Source organism: Canis lupus, chromosome 27 (genome assembly GCF_003254725.2).
Source record: "Canis lupus dingo isolate Sandy chromosome 27, ASM325472v2, whole genome shotgun sequence".
Classification (NCBI taxonomy): domain Eukaryota; kingdom Metazoa; phylum Chordata; class Mammalia; order Carnivora; family Canidae; genus Canis; species Canis lupus.
This window is the reverse complement of record NC_064269.1, coordinates 26,467,165-26,494,540: the sequence shown is the minus strand read 5'-3', so window position 1 is coordinate 26,494,540 and position 27,376 is coordinate 26,467,165. Positions and strand designations below refer to the sequence as shown.

At 36.5% G+C, this 27,376-nt stretch overlaps 1 protein-coding gene and 1 long non-coding RNA gene across 4 annotated transcripts; one reads left to right on the top strand and one right to left on the bottom strand.

Annotated features, from left to right (window-relative positions):
• On the top strand, positions 1 to 27,376 carry PYROXD1 (pyridine nucleotide-disulphide oxidoreductase domain 1). Of its 3 annotated transcripts, none has more exons than XM_025455301.3 (12): positions 1 to 182; positions 4,539 to 4,619; positions 10,184 to 10,303; positions 12,933 to 13,061; positions 15,788 to 15,861; positions 18,699 to 18,859; positions 20,775 to 20,875; positions 21,891 to 22,026; positions 22,921 to 23,030; positions 23,794 to 23,916; positions 25,630 to 25,767; positions 26,665 to 27,376. In XM_025455301.3, the coding sequence occupies exons 1-12, from the start codon at positions 99 to 101 to the stop codon at positions 26,908 to 26,910; spliced, it is 1,503 nt and encodes a 500-aa protein (XP_025311086.3). In that variant the 5' UTR covers positions 1 to 98; the 3' UTR covers positions 26,911 to 27,376. The 3 variants fall into 3 exon arrangements, with proteins under 3 accessions (XP_025311086.3, XP_035563237.2, XP_025311085.3); XM_025455300.3 differs by having other exon boundaries at positions 2 to 182; positions 22,918 to 23,030; XM_035707344.2 differs by lacking the exon at positions 10,184 to 10,303 and having other exon boundaries at positions 22,918 to 23,030.
• On the bottom strand, positions 10,094 to 26,666 carry LOC112665484 (uncharacterized). Its single transcript, XR_003140397.3, has 3 exons — positions 26,226 to 26,666; positions 16,218 to 16,301; positions 10,094 to 11,338 (listed from the first exon to the last, which is right to left on the bottom strand). It is a non-coding gene; the product is annotated as an uncharacterized LOC112665484 (long non-coding RNA).

Genomic DNA, 27,376 nt, shown 5'->3' with positions numbered 1-27,376 from the left:
CACCGGAAGTGGCCGCCCAGCTTGACTTCCGCTCCCAAAGCAGTCGCTCCCGGGGCTCGCGTTCTGGTTGTTAGGAAACCACCAAGGAGTTTGAGAGCATGGAGGCCGCGCGCCCTCCCTCGACGGCAGGGAGGTTCGTGGTGGTCGGCGGAGGCATCGCGGGTGTCACCTGTGCTGAGCAGGTAAGCGGGCGCGCAGAGTTCCGCCGCTTCCCCGGCCTGGGGGCGGTGGCGCTCAGGGCACCTTCCCGTCTCTCCCAACGTCCTTCCTCTGGATCCCTGTGAGCCGCTGTTAGCCGCTTCCTCCCCCCCCCCCCCCCCCCCCACTCCTTCTTGCTCTCCAGGTATTAGAGACTGTGAGGTGGCCCTTGGACGAAGTTCTTAGTACCTCTCGCTTCGCTCAGCCGCAGGGAGGAGTGGGGAGCAGGTGTTTCGGAAGGGGACCCCGAAGCCGACGGAATCAGACTCTGGGCCTAGTTATGCCAGAGCAGCAAGAGGCCTTAAAACTAAGAAGTACTTGGTCAGAAAATTCAGCCTCTTTTCTTAGTTAGTTGATGGAATCCAGCTTCCAAGTAAACGCCAGGTCCTTAGTTCATCGTCAATAACTGATTAAACCCTTACGTTGTTTCCTATACTTTGAACTCCCAAAATTAAAAGAGATTTCATCTTTAGTAATGTTTTGTAAAACAACCAGCAAGGGATTAAATGTATCTGGGGAGTGCTTTTCTGATTATAGTGACTAATCAGACTATATAGATAGATAGATATTTAGTCTAAAAAGGACTAGTTTTTTTTTTTTGTCGTTGTTAAGTCAACATTTTAAGTAAATATAAGCAATTATTGAAGTCACAGAAGTAGTGCAAGAAATTCGAGTTGTTTGCAAACTTTTAATCTCCAGGTCTGTATTTTCCTTTTTTTTTTCCCCCCCCCACCAAGTAAACACTTAAGATCTAGACACTGTACTAAGAGCTGATTAGTTATTTATAAACAAAGCATGCTACTTCCTTTTTAGGACTCACAGTCTAGTAGAAGAGACATGTGGATAAATCGTTCCAATTTAGGGTGCCTGAAGAGTTGGTAGGGCATGAATTGATGGGATCCTTTCGTTTCAGTATAGAACAATGGGCAGAAGTTCACCAAGTAGACATGAACAATCAGATGGTCCGAAGGGAGGCTAGGATATAATGTCAGGTGGAAAAGCATGGCACTACCTGAGAGCAGCAAAGTTCAACGTACATGGTGTTGAGGGGAGGTAAGCGGAGATGAAGCCAGAAAGGTTGGCAGAGGCCAGATCATGTAAGTCTTGCTAAGAATTTAATAAGAACTTGCAAGTAGGAGCTGTGGCCTAATGTGGTCAAATGAAAAATTTTGAGAGGTGATTAGCTCCAGTGTGTTTAGGGCAGGGGCAGCTGGTTAAAATGAGACTGTTAGGCCAATTGGAAGGCGAATTTAGTAGTATGAAGAAATTTTGAGGGCCAGGTGTAGCAATGAAAACAAAGTAGGGAAATAAATCATAGAAATACAAAGAAAAGAAAGGTAAAGAGAGTGGTAATATTATCAAGTTATTATACAAAGTTCAAATAAAGTGATATTAAGAAGAATTGGTGGAATTTAAGGATGTATAGGTGAATTGAAGATGCTCTTTTTTTTCTTTATGGAAGTATTGACGTACAATATCCTATAGGTGTCTGTCTCTCATAGTGATTGGATATTTTCATACATTATGAAATGATCACCTCAGTAGGTCTAGTTACTCTCTACCACTATAGAAAGTTATTACAATATTGTTGATTATGTTCTGTATGCTGTACATTACATCCCTATGGCTTATTTTATAACTGGAAGTTTGTTCTTCTTAATCCCTTTAACCTAATTTGCCTGCCTCCCCCACCCCCAACCTCTTTCCAGTCTGGTAATCAACAGTCTGTTTCTCGTATCTATGAATCTGTTTTGTTTGGTTTTTTAGTTTCCACAAATAAGTGAAATTATATGGTATTTATCTTCTCTGACTTATTTCACTCAACATAATACTCCCTGGGTCATTCATGTTGTCACAAATGACAAGATTTCATTTATCTTATAGTTGAATAATAATATTTCATACCACATCTTTTTAATCCATTCGTCTATCGGTGGATGCTTAGGTTGCTTCCCTAGCGTGGCTATTGTAGATAATGCTGCAGTGAGCATAGGAGTGCCTGTATCTCTTTGAATTGCTGTTTTTGTTTTCTTCAGGTAAATATCCAGAAGTAGAATTGCTGGGTCATATGGTAGTTCTGTTTTTAATTTTTTGAGGCGCCTCCATACTGTTTTCCATAGGAGCTGCACCAATTTACATTCCCGATAGCAGTATACAATGGTTCCCTTTTCTGCATATCCTCACCAACTCTTGTTATTTCTTATCTCTTTGATAATAGCCAGTGGGACAGATATGAGGTGATGTCTCACTGTGGTTTTGATTTGCGTTTCCCTGATTAGTGATGTTGAGCATGTTTTCAAGGGTGTTGACCATCTGCATGTCTTCTTTGGGAAAATGTCTATTCAGGTTCTCCCCATTTAAAAAGAAGTTAAATATTGTGTAATATTTTATTAACCTCAATTAGATGTATGATATCCTCTCCCATTCATTAGGTTGTCTTTTTGTTTTGTTGATGGTTTCCTTCTCTTTGCAAAAGTTTTTTAATTTGATTTAATTTCATTTGCTTGTGTTAGCTTTTTAGCTTTTTGTTTTACCTTGCCTGAGGAAAATAGTTCAAAAAATATTGCGAAGACTGGTGTCAAAGAGCTTATTACCTGTGTTTTCTTTTAGTGTTAGGGTTTCAAGTCTTATATTCAGGTCGTTAACCCCTTTTGAATGTATGTCCATATATGATGTAAGGTAGTGGTCCAGTTTTATTCTTTGGCATGTAAGCTGTCCAGTTTTCACAATATTATTTATGAAGAGACTTTTTCCCCTATTGTACATTCTTGCCTCCTTTATCAGAGATTAATTGACCATCTATGGGCTTCTTTCTGAGCTATGTGTTCCATTCCATTGATCTGTGTGTCCATTTTTGTGCCAGTACCATACTACTTTGGTTAATACAGCTTTGTAGTATGGTTTGCAATCAGGGAGCATAATACTTCTAGTTTCGTTCTGCTTTCTCAAGATTGCCTTGCTATTTGGGATTTTCTGCAGTTTCATACAAATTTTAGGATTCTTTTTCCAGTTCTGTGAAAAATGCCATTGGTATTTTGATGGGAATTGCATTGAATCTGTAGATTGCTTTGGGTAGTATGGACATTTTAACAACACTAAGTCATAAGTCTTCTAATCCATGAGCATGGTAGATCATCCCATTTATTTTTGTCTTCCTAAATTTCTTTTCAGAATATAGGTCTTTCACTTCTTTGTTTAAATTTACTCCTAGTTGATGCAGTTGCAAATGGGATGCAGTTGTTGATGCAGTTGTAAATGGGATTGTTTTCTTAATTTCTCTTCCTGATAGATCATTATTAGTGTATAGAAATTTGACCACTTCTGCGTATCAATTTTGTATCCTGAAATTTTACTGAATTTATTTTATTCTAATAGTTTTTTGGTTGAACATGCTCAGTTAACAGTGGTATAGAAGGTAAAGAACTATTTCTGCAGTGAACTATTTCTCCACTTGGTGGAGTTGAGGAACCGGAGTATAATTTAAGAAGATTCTTTCAAGAAGTTTAAAGTGGGAAAGAGAGAGGTGGTAGCCAGAAGAAAATGATGAAAAATGGCAAGTTAAGCCTCTAAATTCTGTTCTTTTTTTTTTTTTTTTTTTTTTTTTTAAGATTTTATTTATTCAAGAGAAAGGGAGGGAGGAGCAGAGACACAGGCAGAGGGAGAAGCAGGCTCCATGCAGGGAGCCCAACGTGGGACTCGATCCTGGGTCTCCAGGATCACACCCCGGGCTGAAGGCGGCACTAAACCGTTGAGCCACCTGGGCTGCCCAATTCTGTTGAAGCTAATACTAAAATGGTTCTGTTTTCCTAGGGTGTATACTGGTTCGACATTTGGAAGAGGCAGAATAGTGATGCCAAAGCATTTGGGAAAAGTCAGGCTAAGAGTCTGAGTTTTTATTACTAGTAAGGATTTGCCGTAATATTATACTTGTGCAAGGAAGTGAAAATATTATTTTAAAATAAATAGAAGTTGGTTTAACTGTTAATTAGGAAAATATTTTCCTCTCTTTCTCTGCATGACTTTAAATTGGTATGTAAAGTAGTTTAAGTAAATAAGGAATACCTCTTTGCATCATGTTTCTTGTTCAGCAGATCTTTGTTGTGTTTAGTATAAATATATCCTTCGTTTTGTCAATATCAGAGTTGAGCATTACTCACCATCACCCCATAAATAGGAACAAGCCCCAGAGTAATGAAGACCATTAGATGTTGAAAAGTGAGTTTATAGTTTCCCAGGTTAGTAACATTATTAAAGTTGCATTATCCCCCATGGTATATATATATATTAACACTTAATCTTATTTACCATATATTTTCTCCCAACTTTTTTTTTTTTATAAGTTGGCTATTCAGTTTCCATCAGAAGATATCCTCCTGATAACAGCTCACCCTGTTATTAAAGCGGTTACAAATTTCAAGCAGGTAAGAATCTATTTATAACTTTCTTAGTATTCGGGTTTTTAGTTTTTATTTATTTTATTTTAAAAATATTTATTTATTCATGAGAAAGAGAGAGAGAGAGAGAGAGAGAGAGGCAGAGACATAAGCAAAAGGAGAAACAGGCTCCCGCAATGAGCCTGATGCAGGACTCGATCCCAGGACTCTGGGATCAGGACCTGAGACAAAGGCAGACACTCAACCACTGAGCCACCCCAGGCATCTCAGTATTAATGTTTTTAAGTTTCAGTGACTTTGATAGTAGTGTAATTACAGTTTTCAGATGTTTAAAAGGACAAATGTTCTTTTGATAGTCATTTTAAAATCAAAGCTCAGTTTAGAATTAAATTGAATACAAAAAGTACTCAAATGATTTGAATTTGTAGTCCTTTTTTTTCTTCCCATCTTTTCCTCCCACTCAGAATTACTTTTCAGGAAATTTTAAATAAAGCTCTTTTGAGGAAAAATGCTATGCAAATGTAAACTATGAATACAAATACATTTGGATATCCGATTTATGTGCAGTTGTATATATACATATGTATATAGTGTATGTGTATAAATGTGTGCCTTCGCAAATCAGAAAAGTGCTTCCTAGGCAAGTTTACACTTGCAGATAATGTTTCAGATGTGTAATAAGCATCTCAAAACACCTAGTAGTTCCATGAATTTACATTACATGCATCATATCATTACCTTAGGAGTCTGAAATCATTTGGGTCATGATATAGAATAGTGATCTCTAAACATTTTTGATATGGTGTACCTCACATCAAAAAAGTTTCGACTGATGTCCTAATATATGTATATTTACATATTTATAAATTATGCATATACTGAAGTGTTATAATGCCTATGCAAAAAAATTACGTAAGTAAATCTTTTGTTCCCATAATTCAGGGAAGAATCCTACCATAGTCTTTAATATAAGTTTTCCCTTATATTCTGATAATAAAACTTTCTCATGTTGTAAACCCCTAAGACCAAAGGTAATTTAATACAGTATGTTGATCCTTTATAACCTGCTTGGAGGTATGTAAGAGATCTTACTACCCAGGTACAGCCAAAGGACTTACGGCAGGATTGAGAAAACAATAGAATAAATTATGGCTATCAATCTCTTAAAAGAGAAAGCATATATATTCATTTAAAGGATCAGAATGTATTGCTGGGCCTTACAAGTGTTTTCCAGAATGAATTTGGTGTAACTCTTACGTAGTTATAAGACTTGAGTTCAATTTTTGCTAATTTTGTAAATTTTGTACAGTAGAAGGAGAAAAAAATCTTAGGTTTTAGGCCTAACTTATTTTCTGGCTGCTTGGTTAGCTGTGGCTAATCTCTATCTCAGTTGCTTCACTTATAATATTAGGATAATACCTTCCTTGCTTACTTAACAAGGTTGAGAGTTTAAGATATACTAACATGTGAAAGTGCATTGGAATAACAAACATGCAAATATCAGCTAGTCTTAATATTCAGGAGTAGGAAATTGCATCCTTTTTCTCATTTTTTGAGCATTTATACAATGTATCAACCAGTGTGCTAGGCACCCAGAATATAGAGATAGAAAGTATAGAACATACAACAAAAAGTCACTACTGATTATCTCTGGAATCAAGGGACAGCAGTAGTGGTGGGGTAGTGTGAGATTCAGAGAATGATAAAGAGGCACATTTTATTTTATATTAGGTACTGTTTGCTTTCATGGCATGTGTAACTTCTAAAGGAGAAAAAAGATTACTAATAATAACTCACATTACTTCTAGAACATTTACTATGCACCAAACACTCTTCTAAATGTTTTAAATGCAAGAAGGGATCCCTGGGTGGCGCAGCGGTTTGGCGCCTGCCTTTGGCCTAGGGCGCGATCCTGGAGACCCAGGATCGATTCCCACATCGGGCTCCCGGTGCATGGAGCCTGCTTCTCCCTCTGCCTGTGTCTCTGCCTCTCCTTCTCTCTGACTATCATAAATAAATAAAAAAAAAAATTAAAAAATATATATAAATGTTTTAAATGTATTAGTTTAATCCTTAAGTAACTCTATGAAGTAAGTTCTTTTATTACCCTACTTATAGATGAGGTAAATGAGTCATAGTGAGGTTGGGTCAATGTCTGAGGTGTATATAGATAGGTTTTGAATACAGGTCCTTTGCCTTCATGGCCCTCATGGTTAATGAGTAGACCTTTCTCAGAATGATTCCTTTCTATTGGGGGCAACAGATCTGTGAGACATAGTTATCATACAATATGGGAATTGTCCTGATTGTGGCAAAAAACAAAAACAGCTGAGGTCATATTGCAATATGTGCATAATCATTTTTATAAATGTATTATGAATGAGTGCCAAAGCCTGCCTTTGGGGATCCAGAAAGGCTTTACAAGAGTACATTGAAACTGAGACTGAAAGAGTAGTAGGTTTCCCCATGTCTGTAAGAGGTAAATGGAGGCAGGCAAGTGCCAGGTGCATGAAAGTATGTGGCTGTGCAATATGCTGTAAGAGGTACTAATTCAGTGCTGCTAGAGTAAAAGTGTGAGGTGGAACCAGTAGGCAGGGACCTGACCATTATGGGCTTGTATGCTATGTACAGAATTCTATTTTCTCCAGATTTAGATGATGCCAAACTTTTGGAGGATTTTCAGTAGGTGAGAACACTGGAGATGATAACTTAGTATTCATCATTGTCTCAGTGTCAGCTGAGCCATAGGCATGGGATGCAATTTATACAATGAAAGAGCCCAGCAGCAGGGTCCTGTGGAACACTGACATTTAAAGGAAGGTCACAGAGAAAGGAAGACCTGAAAACAGCCACTCTTATTAGTCTAGATTGAGGAGAACTATGAAAGAGGAGTATCTCTGAAGACATGGAAGGCAAAAATTTAATTAAGAGAAGTGGTCAGGGACAGCCCTGGTGGCTCAGCGATTTAGTGCCGCCTTCGGCCCGGGTTGCAATCCTGGAGATCCAGGATCGAGTCCCACGTTGGGCTCCCTTCATGGAGCCTGCTTCTCCCTCTGCCTGTGTCTCTGCCTCTCTTTCTCTCTGTGCCTCTCATGAATAAATAAATAAAATCTAAAAAAAAAAAAAAAAAAAAAAAAAAAGATTAAGGTGCCCCCTTAATCTGTCTCATGTTGATTTAAAAAAAAAAAAAAAAAGAGGTCAGTGGTGTCAGATCTACAGGAATAGTAAGGTCAGACAATGACTCAAAAAAGTGCCTATATCTAGTAAAATCTTGGTGACTTTGAGGCAGTTTATACTGTTTTCAGAAGTTAGTGAAGGTAACTCTAACATGAAGTCACCATAACTTTTCTTTTTTGAAATTTAATTGGAAAGGTAGAAAAGACGGGTGGCAGCAAATAGAGGACATGAGGATTAGCATTAAGTTGAGTTTTATTCTTTTAAGATGAAAGATACTTTAGCTTGTTTACCTGTTGATACTAAGAAATCAGTAGGAAAGGCCATACATAAAGGAAAATAAGGAATACAGAATAAGGAAAGAGTTCTGAGGAGGTGAGAGACAGTGGGATATAGAGCACAGATTGCTGGATTCACCTTGAAAAGGTAAAAACCGGTCAAGGAAGGCAGACTAAGGGGAGAAATGTATAGATGGTGGAAAGAAGTAGTAAGAGTTTTTAGTCTCCTTGAACCTCGGAGTAAAATTATTTGCTGGGAATGCAGAGGAGGATAGAATGTGTTTGGGAAACAGAACAATGAACATTTGGAAAAATTACTGAGGGATGGAAGATGTTACTCTTCTCACTATATTGACCCTTAAACACCGATTGTATAAGAACAACCATGGCTAAAGTGTACTAGGGGTACCTTGTATTCTTCTCTGCTACAAACTCAGTTAAATGAATTAAAGTCAGTAAAAAAAAAATGCTAATTTTATTAAATCCTGACTCTTAACTGCACATCTTTTTAATACCATGTATGATGGAATGGGATGTAGGCATAGGCACTTGTTCTATGCACAGGAGTGGTAGTGTCTCAAGGAAAAGCAGTTGTGCAGTTGCCAAGTTGCAAGAGGAACTAATTCCTCTTTTATGAACACCAACTTTACTTGAAAGAACAACTGACAAAGTAATTCATATTTGGAAAATGAGTGAAGTGAGCCTATCCCTTCAAGGAAAACAAGTGACAGTATTTGTTGCCAATTAGAGCTTTCAAGTCAGAATTAGAATTTTGGAAAACTTATGTCTTCACTGTGAGTCTCATAGTACTTAAAGACTTCTCTGGTGAGATTGTTGGTGATAATAATGATTTTTATGATATTGTAGTGATTTGAAATGTGTTAATGTTGGGAAGATTTCCATTAACTTAGGAAACCACTATTGTCCACATTATGAATGTGATGTTACAAGATCCATTCAAAGTGCAAGATAGACCAGTGGACTTCACGGTAACAGAGTATGAAAGATTATTTTGATATGGTTTCAAATTCTACATTGCAACTAATCTTTAAGAAACCATGCTTGTTGGGTTTTAGTGTAACATCAAAGAATTAACAGTTGCCTGAAAAGGCTGCATATCTGTGTGAGGCTGAACCGTCTCCATATACTTCAGTCAAATTAACATACTGCAATAATTTGAGTGCAGAAGCAGATCTTTTATTAAGGTCAGACATTAAAGAAATTTGAAAAAACATAAAACAGTACCATTCTTCTTAATTTCATTTGGAAAAATTGTTATTTTTTATTAAAAGGATATTATAAAATGTTTAACATGTTTTGGATTTTTTATTCTAATTGAATTAAATATTTTAAATTTTTCTCAGTTTTCTTATGTAATATAGCAAATATCACTGGGTTTAACTCACATGGACAATAGTTCTTTGTAGTCCTCAGTTATCTGTAGGAGTGTTGTAAAGGAGTCTTGAGACTAAAAGTTTTGCAAACTACTAGGGCTGTGTAGCAGGATTTCCAAGTAGTATTTAAGGGGCAGCTGAGGTCACATGATATCTGCAAGGTGTGGTCCTTCCACCACAGACCAGGTATAGGACTGGAGAAAGCAGTAGTTGGATCTGTGGTTGCAGCTTTGCAGGGTAATGGTTAAAGATAAGAGAGCAAGGAAGTAGAGTTTGGGCAAAACATGATATGATCTGCAGTGGAGTCACAGCTGCACTGGAAGAAAAGTGAGTCCAAGAGGAAGCTACTAGGTGTGGACAATAAGAAAGAGTCTGAAGGCCAGATCACAATAAAGTTAGCTAATGAGTGGACAGAGAAAACTGTAAGGATAAGGAAATCAACAAGCTGTGTGGTGAAAGTATGCAGAAGTAAGTAGAGTCAGCCCTCATTTTGCAGGCTAGGAGACTAAGGTGCAGTGACCTGGCTGCCCTGCCTGAGTGCTAGGACTAATACTTGAGTTCAGGTCTTAAAATGTGGAGTTGGCCCTCTTTATGCTGTATGTGATGTGACTGGCCGACTTTCTTTTATGAAAGTAAGTACATGAAGTAAGTAGTGTATAAAAAGAAGTGACGGTATTTTTATTATTTAAATTTTTTAAAAGGAAACATTAAAAACATACATTTTTACCTTTCGGATTTAATACAGGTTTCTAAAGTATTAGAGGAGTTTGATGTTGAAGAGCAACCGAAAACCATGTTAGAAAATCGCTTTCCCAACGTTAAGGTTATACAATCCGAAGTAAAGCAACTGAAAAGTAAAGAACATGTAAGAGGATTTTTTTTTTCCTTAATGACTATCCACTGTTCAATCTTGATGAGTTTTCGCCTGCTTTCTTTTGACCCCATCTGTACCCCCACCATGGCCAAGGGCCCTAGCATATAAAGTTTAGTAACATTGATTTGTATTATTACTGGGAAAACTTACACATCTTGTGAGTTTATTGGGATTATATAATTAGTTTGATTTAGCATTTTCGGTTTTACATTTTACATAAGCATTAATGTTTGTATGGTGTCTACTTTGTTCTGGGCACCATGTTAAGTGCTGGGACGGGAACATTACAGTGAACCTGCCCTGGGAGCTCCCAGTGTTGTGGGGAATATACGCGTGCACGCATATGATGCTAGGGACATGCAAAGCACAGTCACTGAACTCTTATCAAAGGGCTGATATGAGGGATTTGGGAGGACTTCACAGAGGGAGTAATGTTTGAACAGGTTTAAAAGGTGAGTGAAGTAAGAGTTCTTAATTAGGGGCATTGTAGGAAAGAAAAGGAGGTTGCTTATTCAAAGGCTGAAAGCAAAGGAAGGGGGCATATGGATGAGTGACGCTGTCAGAGGACTCTAGGTGGGGACAAGGAAAGGAGATGGGCAGATGAGGCCAAACAGGGCTGCAAAGAGCTGTTTGCATCATGCCAGGAAATTCATTTATCATCAGTGGAGGCAGAGTGATGATATACTGTCCTAGGAAGGCAGATCTGATAGCAGTATTAAGGATAAGGTGGTGTGAGTGGCTTGTGGCCAGCAACCAGATCAGAAGGTGGCTGCAGTGATCCAGGATGGTAGAAGGCCTGAACTAAGACAGGGACAGTGTAATGGGAAAGAACAGCCCAGATATGAGTGACATTTCCGCTATAAACTCAGCAGGACCCAGTAACCCACTGCACATGGGAATGCAGACAGCAGGCTCTGGAAAGGGTGTTGCCAGGTGATCAGCAGTATCCTCAGATGAGCTTCAGGCAAGATGGGCAGTAGAGTTTGCAGTTGTTTCTCTAAAGCAGCTCTAATTCGTGAGTTCTTCCTTAGGGAGAAAACACACATATGAGACATTCAAAACAAAAAAAATAAATAAATAAGAAAAAGTACTGAATTTTAGGAGAAAAAAATAAGAAATCTGAATCCCAAAACCAGAATGAATCCTAATATTTACAGTAGTATATATCCCATATAACATCTGTGTCTGTTAATTTGCAAATAGACGTGTGCTCAAAGGTATACTAATAAATTGTGAAGGAATTTATATTTGGGCATGTGAATAAATCAGAGTGCTTCCCATTACTGTTGAACGTGTCCTAAATGAGATCATGTTTGTATTCTCTTATCCTTTATATTCTTTAATGAATTACAGATTGTGTTTTATCTTCATGTCTACTTCCAAAAATTTAACAGTAGCCAATGAAGAGTTTATGTGTTTGTTTTTACAGTAGCTAAGTGCAAATTATTTTTTAAATTTGCTCAATGTGTATAACTGCTGTTTGTCGGATAAAATTCTAACTATATTATCTGCAGGAAGACTTGTACAGAATTTGTATACCCATTATATTGTGTTGAAATATTAGCTTTATGTATTTGCTATGCAGTTGGAGAATTACAATGGGTAACAAAGTCTCAGTAGCTATCAAGTGCTATAGTTACGATTTGCCATGTTTTATAAATCACACACAGGGCAAATGTTAATCTCTAAACCACTCTGAAAAAGTCTGGTATCTCATAGTCTGTGTGTGTGTGTGTGTGTGTGTGTGTGTATGTATGTATATGTATGTATATGTATGTAAGTATATATATATATATACACTTACAAAGGGCTACTACTTATATGTAGGTTTTTGATACTACAGAACAAAAACAATGGATTTCAAATATATATTTTAGGTTCAAATTCAGACTCAATCAAAAATTAATATAAATAACTTTAAAGCTAGTACATGCTCAGATTTAAGGTTAATATATTTTTCACTTAATATGAAAATATCCCCAAAGAGCATTTATTTGCTGGTAAATTGATTGTTATTTGTACCTAAGAAGACTATACTGGTTTCTTTCTTTCTTTCTTTTTTTTTTTTTTTTTTTTCTTTTTGAGCACTTCTGATGTTTTTAGATTAAGAAGACATACATTGAAACCTTTTCTGCCACATTGTACTCCCCTGTACCCATACCAGTTTTAAGGCTTAAAACCATTAGAATTACTAGATCTTCCTACAGTAATTTCCACTGAGATCAGAAATGTACATTAAGGCCTGCCCTGGGTATAACATCAGAATGTTCAATTAAAAAAATTCTAAATGTTTAGTTTCTAACATGAGGTCAACATACCTCGCCGAATATCATGAGATTAAGTTTTATGCAAAATTCTGGTGTGAATGTACCTTTCAGGGAGAAAGATAGTTTTCACCAGATTCCCAGAATGGTTCATGACCCCAAAATGATGGCAGATCACTGACTGGATGGGAGACTGCATTCTTAAGTTTGCAATTGCTATAACACAGTATTGAGTGCCACCAAGAGGCAACATTAATGTGTGTTTTGCTTTCTTGAATTTTTTATTTGAAATGAAATTGTACCTACCCATGGATAAATGTTTCTCCCTTCCCCTTCCTTGCTCTGTGTTTTTACAGTGCATTTTAACAGGAGATGGCAGTCAGCATGTGTATGAGAAACTCTGTCTGTGTGCTGGAGCTAAACCAAAGTTGATATGTGAAGGAAATCCTTATGTATTAGGAATCCGTGATACAGACAGTGCTCAGGTAACATTCTGGGGTTGGGTCATAGGAAAGGAACATGAATATTTCTTAGATTTTTCTGTATTTGAATCAAAGTACTCACAGTGTTAATTCCTAAATCTTGTAAGAGTTTTTTAATGATCCATAAACCAGAAAATAGTTACAATGTTTTATTATTGCCAATTTCAGATAGGTTGTAGCTGATAATTTTCCCTGTTTTTTAGTTCATGCTGATGCTCTGTGTTCTTTCCATTGTCCGATGTGTCCCAGATATAAAAATTAAGCTAAAGGTCTAACTTACATTATGCATATGTTTATTATTGTACTTTGGGAATATGTGATTTGCAACCTAAATAATGGTCTTTTTCCAAAAACATAAAGCATATCCCAAACTTACTGAACTTACCCCTTAGCAAAGAAGTTAACATTCAGAAGATTTGAGGTACAGAATCATGACAAAATCCCAGAACGGAAAAATTCATTTGGTTATTGTTCTGCTTAGGAACCATAATAAATTATCCCAAAAAGGTAAAACTCTGTGGAACCTTCCACAGCTTCTGGTAACGGATTTCAGGGCTTCTGGCTTCATTGACCCTTCTTGCCAAGAAGCTCTTTCTGGTTGCCAGTCATAATATTCTTTTTGTTTGTTTGTTTAAAGATTTCATTTATTTATTCATGAGAGACAGAGAGAGAGAGAGAGAGAGGCAGAGACACAGGCAGAGGGAGAAGCAGGCTCCATGCAGGGAGCCCAATGTGGGACTCGATCCCGAGTCTCCGGGATCAGGCCCCAGGCCGAAGGTCGCGCCAAACCGCTGAGCCACCCGGGCTGCCCCCACCAGTCATAATATTCCATCTTACCGGGACTGGGACGCCTGGGTGGTTCAGTGTTGAGTGTCTGCCTTTGACTCAGGGCATGATCCCAGGGTCCCGGGATCAAGTCCTGCATTGGGCTCCCTGCATGGAGCCTGCTTCTCCCTATGCCTGTGTCTCTGCCCCTCTCTGTCTGTCTCTCTGTGTCTCTCATGAATAAATAAGTAAAATCTTTAAAAAAAAAAAAAATTCTATCTTACAACTCAAGCTCGTTGTTCTGTTCACAGGGTGATAATTTACATTTATTAATAATGTTTTAGGGATCCCTGGGTGGCGCAGCGGTTTGGCGCCTGCCTTTGGCCCAGGGCGCGATCCTGGAGACCCGGGATCGAATCCCACATCAGGCCCCTGGTGCATGGAGCCTGCTTCTCCCTCTGCCTGTCTCTCTGCCTCTCTCTCTCTCTCTCTCTCTGTGACTGTCATAAATAAATTAAAAAAAATAAAAAAATAAAAAATAAAAATAATGTTTTATATTCTTGAAAACTGATGTTTTCTTTCAGCTTGTTCTTAATTAAATAGGGATATTGAGACAACTAGAAAGACTTTATTATCTTCTTGTAGACATTTCAAGTTCCTGTTACCAGAGATTGAGTTCATAACTGTGTTCCTCCACATACATGAACTCACTGGCTGCTTATGATAATCCCGTAACAGTATTACTCCCACTTTACAAATAGAAAACTCTGATGGAGAGGTTATTTACGTATAGTAAAAGTTAATCAGAAGTACAGCTTAAACTCATGCCATTCATCTCCACATCCAGTTTTTTTAATGGATCTTAAATTATTTACTTTGCTCAGTGTAGTACAAGCTAAAATTAACTTCAGCCTTTTTTTTTGTTTGTTTGTTTGTTTTTTTAGAATTTTAAACAAGTCAGTTGCAGTGGTTACTGACTATTACAGTAAGTTTTTGGATGAATTTAATAGAAATGGTAACTTGACATTGTAGGAAGAGGAATTTAGCTATTCAGGTGTCACCGTGAAACAGTGGGACTATTCTGTACTTTTGGAAGTGCCATAAAAATGACCATGGCTTCCCTAAGCACATTGTGATCTTTTTTTAGAGGGCAGAAGAGCAGGGTGGGAGAGACATCAATTAATTGTCTTATAAGAACATAACCTTTTTTTTCTGATAAATGTTAGACATTATTGTGCCCTCTTCTAATAGCTTTATTTATATTATCTTAATTTTTTAAAAAAGATTTTATGTATTCATGAGAGACACAGAGAGGCAAAGACATAGGCAGGCTCCCTCTGGGGAGCCCCATGTGGGACTCGATACCAGGTCCCCAGGATCATGCCCTGGGTGGAAGGTGGCGCTAAACCGCTGAGCCACCCAGGCCGCCCTATTTATATTATCTTAATGCTTACAGAGACCTAATGAGATTGAGTCGCTTTTTTTTCCATTTATAGTTGAAGAATCCAAGGCAACTTGCCCAAGTTACTAACTCCTAGAGCAGGGACTCTTCCTGCAAGTTTTTAGTGTTGAGTGACTCCACAGAAAGTGTCAACTGAAGAACTAGATGAAAAAGAATAATCCTGTATGCAGGATACAAATCAGTCCTGTTAGTAAATTGATCTGATCAAGTAGTTGGGAATGTGACGGACTAGAGATCATGCTTCTTGCTGAAATTTGGAACTATTCTAAATGTAATGACCTAAGAGGCAAGAAAAGTCAGAGGCATCGCTCTGAAGGCAGCTTGGCTGAAACAGCACCTGTAATATTGGGAAGATGTGTCCTGCAGAGTTGGAAAGTGAGATTTATTCTGTTCCTTTGTAAATTGGATAAAATTCTTACATTTAAAAAATATCAGCAAAGCCTCTTGCTTCAAGGTTTGCCCACTATTTGTGAAACATTGTCTCATTTTGTTTTTAAAACAGGAATTTCAGAAACAGCTTACTAAAGCTAAAAGAATAATGATTATAGGGAATGGTGGCATTGCACTTGAACTAGTGTAAGTATTATTTTAAAATACTATTTAAACACTGTTCGATGATTCATGTAATTATTGGGAGACTGGAAAACATCTCGGTATTCCGAAATTCAAAGATAAATGTAATTGTTTTTCATATATTTTCAAGGAAAATATCAACTTTATCTTTTTAGTTTTACATGGAATTTATAGTTGCAGAAGTATCATTGTAAAACATGACTTCAGGGAATGTTTTATGTCTCAAGGGGTCACACACAGGTGACTGCATAGATACGACCCATAGATGGTAAGCATGTAGTGTACTGAGAAACAATTCAAATGTGCTCACTTTTAGAGATTTCTAGCCACAGCCCCCACCACTTTTTATTTATACTCACCCTGCTTCACTCATATGGTTACCCATCTGGCCCATGACTCCTATTTCAAGATATGTGGTATTCCAGCTCTTGGGTTTTTGAAAGCTAGAAAATGTGAACACATAAATTAATATAAAATACTATTTTAAGATGATATTTCAAGATTAGAGAACATTGAGGAATAAATATCCTGCTATGATATATAGAGCATTGATTCTCTTTGTGATTTTATCTTCTGATGGATGGCTGACCTGGAATAGTCTAGATATTTTCAGACTAGAAAGTTGAGTCCAACTACAAAGAGGACAACTTTGTATCAAAATGATGAATTTGCCAAAGCCCTGTCCATTCTAATTCTCGGACTAGGTTTTTGCTCCTTTTTTTGACAGGATGGTGAATCCCAGTGGAAGCTTGTAAACGAGTCCTAAATTGCCTGAATACTAGGAATGTCTAGTACATTCCTAGTAACTGTGAAGTATGTGGCATTGTATGGGGAACTGCAGAGAAGAAAACTAAGTCAAACCCAAACAGGGCCAAAAGGAGGGAGGCACATGACAAACTTTCTCCCATCAGTGATGACCAGAAGTATAACTTAATACTATTACTATTTATATTGGCAAATTTTCCTACATTCAGAAATGTTCAAAGTCTTACAACTTTCTGTTCCTCATTTTCTTTAGGTTGGAGATAGACTATATAATTAAATAAAATTCCTAAAGAAAAGCCATATATAGTGCTATTGTGTCAGCTTAGGTCCAGTGATGATCAAGTGTTTGTCATCTCATGACGAAAAATGACATACACAAACACGTTGTGTTTTTCAGTAGCCCTCGTGTTCCCCTGAGGCTAATGCTGACTTTCTTCAGTGTAGTTTTCTTCTTTACTAGTGTAGGTTAATCCTTTCCATTTCAAACAGACTTTTTTAAAAAATAATTTCACAAAACTGTACCTCACTTTATTTTTTTAAGACTGGTTTTAAAAATGAAATTATTTCTGTTTTGCGTGATATCTCTGTGATTATGCCTTTCTGAGGGCATAGTTCATAGACTAAGGGGAGTACACAAGGTGTCCTGTGAGGTAGGGCATGTACGGGATTTGTTACTTACTACTGTGGCCTATAAGTCAAGCATTGGTATTTTAAGCTATACTGATAATGTGTTATACTATTACATTATTTTAAAATTTTTAGAAAATGGTAGAATTTCTAATTTATAAAAGGTAAAGAAAGTATTTCATAATAATGATGTGCCTGTCTGTAAATTAAAATATTACTGAATATTTGTATATTTTGTTTTCTGCTCATCAGTAATCCTGTATGACCTAAGCACCATAAAATAGAATATTCTCCAAAGAATCTGAAATTGAGTAACTGTAAATACTTATTTCTGCCATAGGGGAGCAGGAAAAATAAAGGCTCATTAGATGTGGCAGGGAGATCCTTTACCATATTGTCAGAAAGCAGGATTATCAGGTGACCTGAAGTCAGATGTACTAGACCTTCTTTTTTGTATCATCTGCTTATCGATTAGCCTTGAAAAGTCCACGTGTTATGTTATAGTGTCTGTGACATGAAGACAATACTTTGACCAGAAGTCAGCATTAAAAGTTCTTAACATATGATACTCTTAGTACCACTACAGGTTCAAGTAAAATCTTAGTATATTTAAAATGACAATGTATCCTGTTTGTCTGGGATTGTCCCAGTTCATCAGTTATACCAAAACAAGTATTAATAGCAGAAAAATCTAATGGACTTCAGGGACTTGGTGAAATAAATACTAGGCAAACCACATTCTCCATGACCAAAACTAGAGATAAAGCAGATGTGCAGGAACTCTGGCCATCTCATGAGTTCTGATGGCCTATGTACACCAAGGCCATTCCTTTCTTTCTTGATTTTTCTGTGAACCGATCTTTCTTTGGCTGGATGGCTGAAAATTTCTGGGGCAAAGGGAAAGGATTGCAGGGTAATGGTTCCTTTATAACAAAGTTAAAATTTTAGTTAATGACTCTTATTCTCTCCTTTTTATATCTCCTTCTATAATGTCGTGCTTTGAGTATACAACAAGTTGAATATACAACTTGTTACAAAAGTGAGGTATTCTCAGTATTGTAACTGTATGCCATCCATCCACCCATTATTGATTACACTATAACCATATCAACAAAGCACTGCTCACTCATGGAACCCTGGGGAATATCCATATAATTGTGTTGGGGAAACTGGAACTCTAGAAGTGATGGTCATTGCAATGAAATTTTATCTGATACTCAGTTACATATGTTTGTTATTTTTATGTTCTTTCAATGAACTGGTTAAATTTCTTTATTCTACTTTAATTCTTTTTATCCTGAAAGAGGACATTCCTAGTTATAATCATTCTTGCTCAATTCGCCTTAAATTACTTTCTTTTGTCTTCAGAGATAATTATTATTTGCAAATACAGAGATTTCTTCTCAGACTTTCGAAATTGGTCCGAATAATTTTAATATTCCGTTTAGGTATGAAATTGAAGGCTGTGAAGTCATTTGGGCCATTAAAGATAAAGCTATTGGGAATACTTTCTTCGATGCAGGAGCAGCTGAATTCTTGACTTCAAAGCTCATTGCTGAAAAACCAGAGGCTAGAATGGCACATAAAAGAACCAGATATACAACTGAAGGTAAATCTAGCATCTAATTCATTGATTCACAGATGAAACTATCTAGTTTCTTAGCTATATAGAAAAAGGCTATAAGAATATTGAGCAAAGTATTATAGTTGGGAATAGAAATATAGGTAATATTTATTTCTGTATCTTATATGACAGATTTTCCAGCATTTTTTTTAATGACAAATATATATAATTAAAACTGGAAATATAAATGAAATAAATGAACCAGCCCATCTGCATCTTTGCAGACAGATGGTACAGCTGGATAGCACCTCAAGTAATTTTACAAAAAAATGCAGTGAGTTAAAAAAAGCATTGATACAAACCTAGTTTTTTTATTATAAGATCTTTTTTTTTAAACTTTTGGTTTATACAGTTCAAAAAGAATATAAATTTTGAGGGTGCTAAAAGTTGACAAAATGTTTAAAAACTGGCTAATATTTTATTGAATTATAACTACAATTTATTAGTTTCAGGTGTTCAAGAATAGTGATTCAGTATTTTTATACATTATGATATGGTCACCTCAGTAGGCTTACTTACCCTCCATCACGGTGCAAAGTTATTACAGTATTGGCTGTATTTCCTGCACTGCACTTTACAGCCGTGTGATTTATTCATAACTGGAAGTTCGTACTTCTTACTCTTGTTCACCTGTTTTGCCTGCGCACCAGTGCCTCCCTTGTGGCAACCACCAGTTCTCTATACCTGAGCCTGTTTCTGCTTTATTTCGTTGTTTTAAAATATTTTTTCTAGTTTAATTTGCATGCATTTATTTAAAACAATTTTACTTAAGTTTAGTTAACATAAAATGTTAGTTTCAGGTGTACAATAAAATGGTTCAGCAATTTTGTACATTATTCAGTGCTCCTCATGATAAGCGTATTCCTAATCCCCTTTATTTCACCCTTCCACCCACCCACCTCTCCACTGGCAACCACCAGTTTTCTGTATGGGAGGCTGGTTCTTAGTTTGTTTTTTGTTTCTTAAATTCCACCTGAGTGAAATCATATGGAGCTTGTCTTCTCTGTCTGACTTCATTTAGCATAATCTAGCTCCATCCATGTTGTACATGGCAAGATCTCATTCCTTTTTAATGACCGAAAAATATTCCATTGTATATATACCCCACATCTTCTTTATCCATTCATCAGTTGATGGACACTTGGATTGCTTCCATAGTTTGTTTCCAAATATTGCTGCAGTTAACATAGGGGTACATCTTTTTGAATTAGTGTTTCATTTCCTGGATCATATGGTAATTCTGTGTATCTATTCATTTATTTGTAATTCTATTTTTAATTTTTTGAGGAACCTCCACACTTTTTTTTTTTTAAACAATGGCTGTACCAGTTTGCATTCCCATCAACAGTGCATGAGGGATCTTGTTTCTCCACACCCTCACCAAGACTTATTTGTTCTTATCTTTTTGATTCTAGCCATTCTACGAGTGTAGGGTGATAACTCATTGTGGTTTTGATTTGTACTTCTCTGATGGTTAGTGATGTTAAGGATCATTTCATGTCCCTGTTAACCAGCTGTATGTCTTTGGAAACAGCTGTCTGTTCAGGTCCTCTGCCCATTTTTATTTTGGTTGTATTTTTGTTACCAAGTTGTAGTTCTTTATATATTTTGGATATCATCAACCTCTTATCACATAGATCCTACCCTTCATATTTACCGTGTACATAACATCCCCCAAACACATTGTGTTTATACTCAACACTTGATTGAAAGATAATTCATTTCATAGCTCTATATCACAAAACATTAAAATAATGATCAATTCGGGTAACTTAGTTTAATCATGCTGTATGTATGTATGAGAATCCTAATATTGCCTAAAAGCTTGAGAACACAAGTATACTTTTCTGCCTGGCAATTCTTAGATCATTTGAATTTTTAATTGAGTTTATCTTTTTAGGAAGGAAAAAGGAAGCACAAACCAAATCTGGTGCTGGTAATTTGGGCAGTGCTTTGGGACCTGATTGGCATGAAGGCTTGAATCTTAAAGGTACAAAAGAGGTATGTATTCATATACTAATTAAATATGCCTAAGATACAATTTCAAATTCTTGAACCATTCATAAAGACTGATTACAAGTAAGTCAGACAACTGCTAGGTCCAAAGCTCTAGGACAGACAGAACCAGTGGCACTTGGCCCAATTCCTTATTAAAGATAAGTGAGTATCTCATTCATCTAACTCTTGCCCTTCCTTTTAATTCTCCAGCTAGAGATTTCCAGGCCTAGACTACAGTGAGCATAGCTATCCTATATTAAATTAATCTTTTCTTAAAGGTCACTTGATATATAATATTTGAAAGGTTATTAGACAAATTCTAAATAAAATATATATTTAACACCCTAATTGGATAAGCAGATGACTTGCTATTACTCATTTTATTTATTAGATGTTTCTGTTTTTAAATAGTTAAGAGACTATGATATTTAAATACTGTAAGGAGCATTGGAGATGCTACATGTAGGGAGCATACATGGAGTCCTTATTACTGTGTATCATTTCTTTTCAGCCTTGAGTAGTTTGGAGGGGAGCTGGCTTCATGATAAATCTGACTTTTGTGATAGAAATTATACAAAATCATTTCTTCCTGTACCTTCAGATCCTGAGAGATTAATAGTATTTTTAACCTGAGAACTTCAGCAGTTTGGTTCAGTAAACTACATACTTGGCACTTTACTAAGGTTCTGGGATATAACAGTAATTGGGCATGGGTTTATTGTCTCTAGCAGTTGTTAATTTTTAAAAACTGTATTTATAATTATCACTGAGGCTTATATTAAAAATTGTGCACTTGGTGTCACTTCCCAATGGAACTAGTTCTTTTGAGTTCTGAATGGATTTCTGCTCACTCCCTTCACGCACAGAAATCGAGGTTTATTTTGGGACATCTAGTGTGTTTCCATTTATATTGTAAGATTCTTTTTCTTTATGTTTCTACAGGTATTGTAATTTTTTTTATCATCAGTAACCCATTTCGTTTTTGGGGGAATTGTTATGGTGACAGTATTTCTTTTAGTTTTCTCATAAGGTCCACATTGAAACTATGTGTGAAGTAAAGAAGATTTACCTTCAAGAAGAATTTAGAATTTCTAAGAAAAAGTCCTTACCTTTTCCCAGAGACCGTTGTAATCAGTCAGTCACAACTGATAAAGGTAAGTAATAAAATAAAAACTATAATAACCACTAATTTAAAAAGAAAACTTAATCTCACTGTATTAAAAACTTTTAATTTCCATATGAAATTTAAACATAAAAAGTAAAAATGAAACCATTACTTAATATAAGTCATTTCATTTTTATTGCTTAGTCTTCAAGTTTCCTGATAATTTGTGTTTAGTTTTACATTTTACATAGGACTTCGTGGTGCAAATGACCACCATACTTCTGTGAGTCAATCAGAATATCTTGCAGATCAAAACAAATACAAACTAAAAAAAAATCCTTTATGATCTCAGAGGTGAAGTGACTTCCCCCAAATCAAACAGAGTAAAAACCTATAAATTTGGGAGTTAGAGACGATCTAATCCCTATTCCACACTTCCTTTGAGAATTACCACCATTTGAAGAAATACACTCAGCTGAACTAGCATATGAGATAGTCCACTGTTTTTGAATTCTTTGAATTTTTCCATGGAAAAAAGTAGTGTTAACAGTTTGAATATGAATGTAGGAAAAGATTGAAAAGTAAGTAACCTATTTGGACTAAACTCTCAGTGAAGTAAATAGTTAATACTTTTAAAGAAATAATTTATAAAGTGATTACCAGTTTTAAATTCATTTTGTTAGAAGTTCTTTGAATTTGAAGGAAAATGTTTAGAATGCCATAATTGTGTTAAGTATACCCAAAATATGGAGGCAGTGTGGATTGCTTTATAATTGCTTAAGCAAATGTGTACTTTATAAGAATTATCAAGGTGTATGTTTTAAAGTCCTCTCCTGCCTTTTTCTTTCACTCTTTGTTCTAGACATTACACATAATGCTAATGATAGCTGGTGGTGATTTCATTTGAAAATAAAGTTGGGTTTTTTTGTTTCTTTTAAAGAAGCATGGCCCGTATATGTGGAATTGACTAATGAAAAGACATACGGCTGTGATTTCATTGTCAGTGCTACAGGAGTTACACCAAATACAGAACCTTTTCTCTGTGGCAACAATGTAAGGTGAAATTTTTTGTCCTATGAATATTTTTAAAGTAGTATGAGATATCTAATTCTCAAGCCTAAATAACCATTCATTGTTTTAGTGTAAAACTGTTTTAAGGAAGCTGAAAACAATTTAGTTTACATTCATGTTTTGATTTGCAGTATTTCTTTTTTTTTTTTTTTTTTTTATTGGTGTTCAATTTACTAACATACAGAATAACCCCCAGTGCCAGTCACCCATTCACTCCCACCCCCCGCCCTCCTCCCCTTCCAACACCCCTAGTTCGTTTCCCAGAGTTAGCAGTCTTTACGTTCTGTCTCCCTTTCTGATTTGCAGTATTTCGTATTGCCTACAGTCCTTAAGCGGTTAACATCCCAGCATAAGGGTCCTCATTAATGGGACATAATGCACAACTCATTTGTCTAAAGGTCGATGAGACAGACACCTACGACTTCTTACAAATGATTCCTTTAGAGAAACTATCTAGCACTTGAAGCTTACCTAATTGAGGATTATTATTATTATGAGTGGGGTAGTCACATGGTTACTGAGTGTTCTTGATGCAAATGTAAGAATTTTTGACTTGGTCTGTCCTAGTAGGATTTTGGTTCCCTGAAGATTCAGCTGAGAGGTCTTAACTTTGCAACTGTTTTTTACTTTCTCCCTACACATCAGCATACCAAGGTGTAAAAATTTGACTTGTTATTTTACTTGAGAATGAAGACGACATCTTTCATTTTTCTTCCCACATATGCTTATCAGGAACATTGTTTAGTTTGATCTAGGAGAAGATGGTGGCCTGAAAGTGGATGCTCAGATGCACACGTCTGTCTCTGATGTCTATGCTGCGGGTGATATCTGTACTGCGTCCTGGCCACCCAGCCCATTCTGGCAGCAGGTGAGCCAGCATCCATGATCATACCTTTTTATTTTTCTTTAAGACTTTATTTATTCATGAGAGACAGAGAGAGGCAGAGACATAGGCAGAGGGAGAAGCAGGCTCCATGCAGGGAGCCCAATTTGGGACTTGATCCCAGAACTCCAGGATCACACGCTGAGCTGAAGGCAGACACTCAACCACTGAGCCATCCAGGTGCCCCCACTTTGCTACTTGAAGTAGGAAACTATCATAGAGTTTTTTGTGACATTTAAAAAAAATAATAATAATTTTTCCCCTTTGGTAAGATATTATAGTGATGGAACAGACTGGGAGGTCTTGTGATTTAAAAAGAATTATGGGCTATTACTTTGTTTTTCATCTTTAAATACTTTGATCACCACTGTCTAGTTAGGTAGCCACTAGTTACGTATCTCTATTGAGCACTTAAAATGTGCTGAGTATGACTGAGAAACTGAATTTTATTTACATGTAAGTTTCAATAGCTCCATGTGTTTAGTGGCTACCAGACCGAATGGTGAAGCTTTAGATGAATAACTGACTGTATAGATGATGACCTTATGGGATCCTGAGGACCCAGTTCTGGTCCTGTGGGAATTATGACTGAAAAAACTTCCTAGAGTGAACACCCTTCCTCAGCTGAACAGCTCCGTCCAACTGGGTGGCCACTTCCTCCTGCCCTCAGTGCTGCTGGCCTCGCCATGGCAGAGCAGAAGTCCTTGAGGACAATACTCAGACTATGACCATAGGTGAGGTGGTCTTAGGAGTAGACACACAGGTAGACATTACAGATAAAAGCGCTACACAACACTCGGTGAGAGACCAGCTCCACAGGTGGGGGTTTTAGTTCCTCAGATTAACTACGGAGTGTGAAGTAGCAGAAGAGCTAGATGTATTTTAAGAGGCAGCTTCAGTTCTTTGTTTTTACATACAGCAGAGATAACAATCATAGGAAGAGTGCTTTCAGCTTGTTTCTAAAGTGCCAGCTTGTTTTAAGACAAATTTAGTTACCAGGGCATAGGCTAGCTTATTTAAGTCTCTCAATAGTCATGGAATAGGTAATATACATTTCAGGTAAAGAGATTAAGGCTATTAATTAAATAAAAATGAAAAGTTAAATATATAGAAGATTTGATATTTAAATCTCTTGAGTTTCAAGGCCAGTGTCCTATCAGGTATTCCTAAAACTTTGTAGAAATAAACATACAGTAAAGAAGAAATTAATACTGGAAGAATTTAAAACAAATTCTTGTTTGTTTGACTGGTTGCTAAAATATGGTAAGATTTCCTAGGGCTGGATGCCAACTAATATATTGCTTACCGAAGGATTAGAAATGAATTTCCAGTGATAATTCGTCATCTCTACTTATGCCATTGATGAATTTATTCTGAAAAAGGAGACTGGTTAATTAGTAGTATTCTTACCTGATATACCTCCTGAAGTGTTTTAGTTATTTGTAATAGTTTATTGAAACATACAGATTTGGTAGCATCCTTTAATTTTAAAGGCAGTAATTTGGATAGAATTATGAAACAGCAAAATCGTTCAGTTAGTGTGGATTGATGACTGCTTCTATGGCAAAGAAAATCCCAACTAGTCATCAAACTTGCTAGACCTAGCCAGTCTCGAGGACTGTCAGGGTTCGTTAATAAGGTGCTAGCATTTTTAAAACAAGGTCAATGAAAAATTTTATCTCATGTTTTTTTTTCCAGATGAGGTTGTGGACCCAGGCCAGACAGATGGGATGGTATGCAGCGAAATGCATGGCTGCAGCTAGTTTAGGAGAATCTATTGACCTGGACTTCAGCTTTGAACTTTTTGCTCATGTAACAAAATTTTTTAACTATAAGGTAAGCAAGATAAGCAAATTAGTGTCTTTTTATTAAGTCTTGTAACTAAAACCATGTAAATACTTACTCAAATGAGAAAATTATTTTTTTAAAAGATTTTATTTATTTATTCATTCATTCATTCATTCATTCATTCATTCATTCATGAGACAGAGAGAGAGGGAGGCAGAGACACAGGCAGAGGGAGAAGCAGGCTCCATCCAGGGAGCCCGATATGGGACTCGATCCCGGGTCTCCAGGATCATGCCCTGGGCCGAAGGCAGGCACTAAACCGCTGAGCCACCCAGGGATCCCCTCAAATGAGAAAATTAGATGTCTCTTCCAGGCTTATTCTCTGCTGGTACATTCTGAGATTCAGTCTTGCTTTGTGAGAAGAACCAAAAGCTATTGTACCTATAGCACTCAAGAATGAATCAGGTGTGGAGTGCCCAGGTGGTTCACTCAGTTAAGTGACTTACTCTTGGTTTCAGCTCAGGTCCTGATCTCAGAGATATGAGATTGCGCCCCACATCCGGCTGTGTGCTTAGCATGGAGTTTGCTTGGGACTCTGGTCCTCTACCCTGTTCTCTAAAAATAAAGAAATATATGTTTGTTTATTATTTATGAACCACCTGCTTTGCCATACGTACTATTTACTCCTCTTTACTCTGAGGCAAGTTTTTTCTTCATGATTCTAAGCTGATGTAGTCCAGATCCTACATAGTTAATTCACTAGATGTTTTTAATGTTCATGGAGATTGTGTGGTGGTGTCATCCATACATTAATGCAGTGCCATTCAAATGTTTTCTTTGAGACACTCCCCAATTTTCATGAATAGATTTTCTTGCTGGCCACTCTAGCATAACACAGTATAACTACATACAGTGTTTCCTTTATGTTTTTATTCCTACATTTAGGTTGTGTTGCTGGGAAAATACAATGCCCAAGGTTTAGGTTCAGATCATGAATTAATGCTGAGATGTACCAAAGGACAAGAATATGTCAAAGTTGTCATGCAGAATGGGCAAATGATGGGAGCTGTCTTAATTGGTGAAACGGACTTAGAAGAAACGTTTGAACACTTAATTTTAAATCAGACGGATCTTTCATCATATGGAGACCTACTAGATCCAAATATTGATTTAGAAGATTATTTTGATTAAAAAAGGCATTTCTAGAACGACATAAAATTCCAAATAGCAAAAGTCACAATAAGGTAAATGACTGCACTAATTTAATAATGATTTCAGGAGGAAGTATTAAAATAGAATATTGGAAAAAGATACGTAAATTATTTGATCTTTACAACACAAAACTGACTACTTATGTAAACGTAGGGATTTAATCTTTCTGACTTAGCTTTGGAGCAGATTTAGCTAGGTTGTTATCTACTTAGCCAACAACTTGGTCTGGTATGTCAGAGAGGGATATGGTTTCAAGAGGTTTATAGTTTTACAGAGAGATATAGCAATATCTTATTTGCTAATATCATTTGTATTAATACTTTGTTTACATTTCTACAGCTGTTATGAGCTGAAATCACTCCTTTTCTGTAATAGGCCTATGTCTGATAACACTGCTATCAAAAGTTGGTTATATTAAAAAAAAATAAAGAGTTATGTGAACTTA

What these genes read in the sequence shown, in the direction of transcription:
- PYROXD1 (XM_025455300.3), top strand. Translation starts at nt 99, where the DNA reads ATGGAGGCCGCGCGCCCTCCCTCGACGGCAGGGAGGTTCGTGGTGGTC. An exon ending in CGGTTACAAATTTCAAGCAG is followed by an intron (nt 4,620 to 10,183) that starts GTAAGAATCTAT and finishes GATTTAATACAG; the next exon opens with GTTTCTAAAGTATTAGAGGA. An exon ending in ATCTTAAAGGTACAAAAGAG is followed by an intron (nt 20,876 to 21,890) that starts GTATGTATTCAT and finishes TATTTCTTTTAG; the next exon opens with TTTTCTCATAAGGTCCACAT.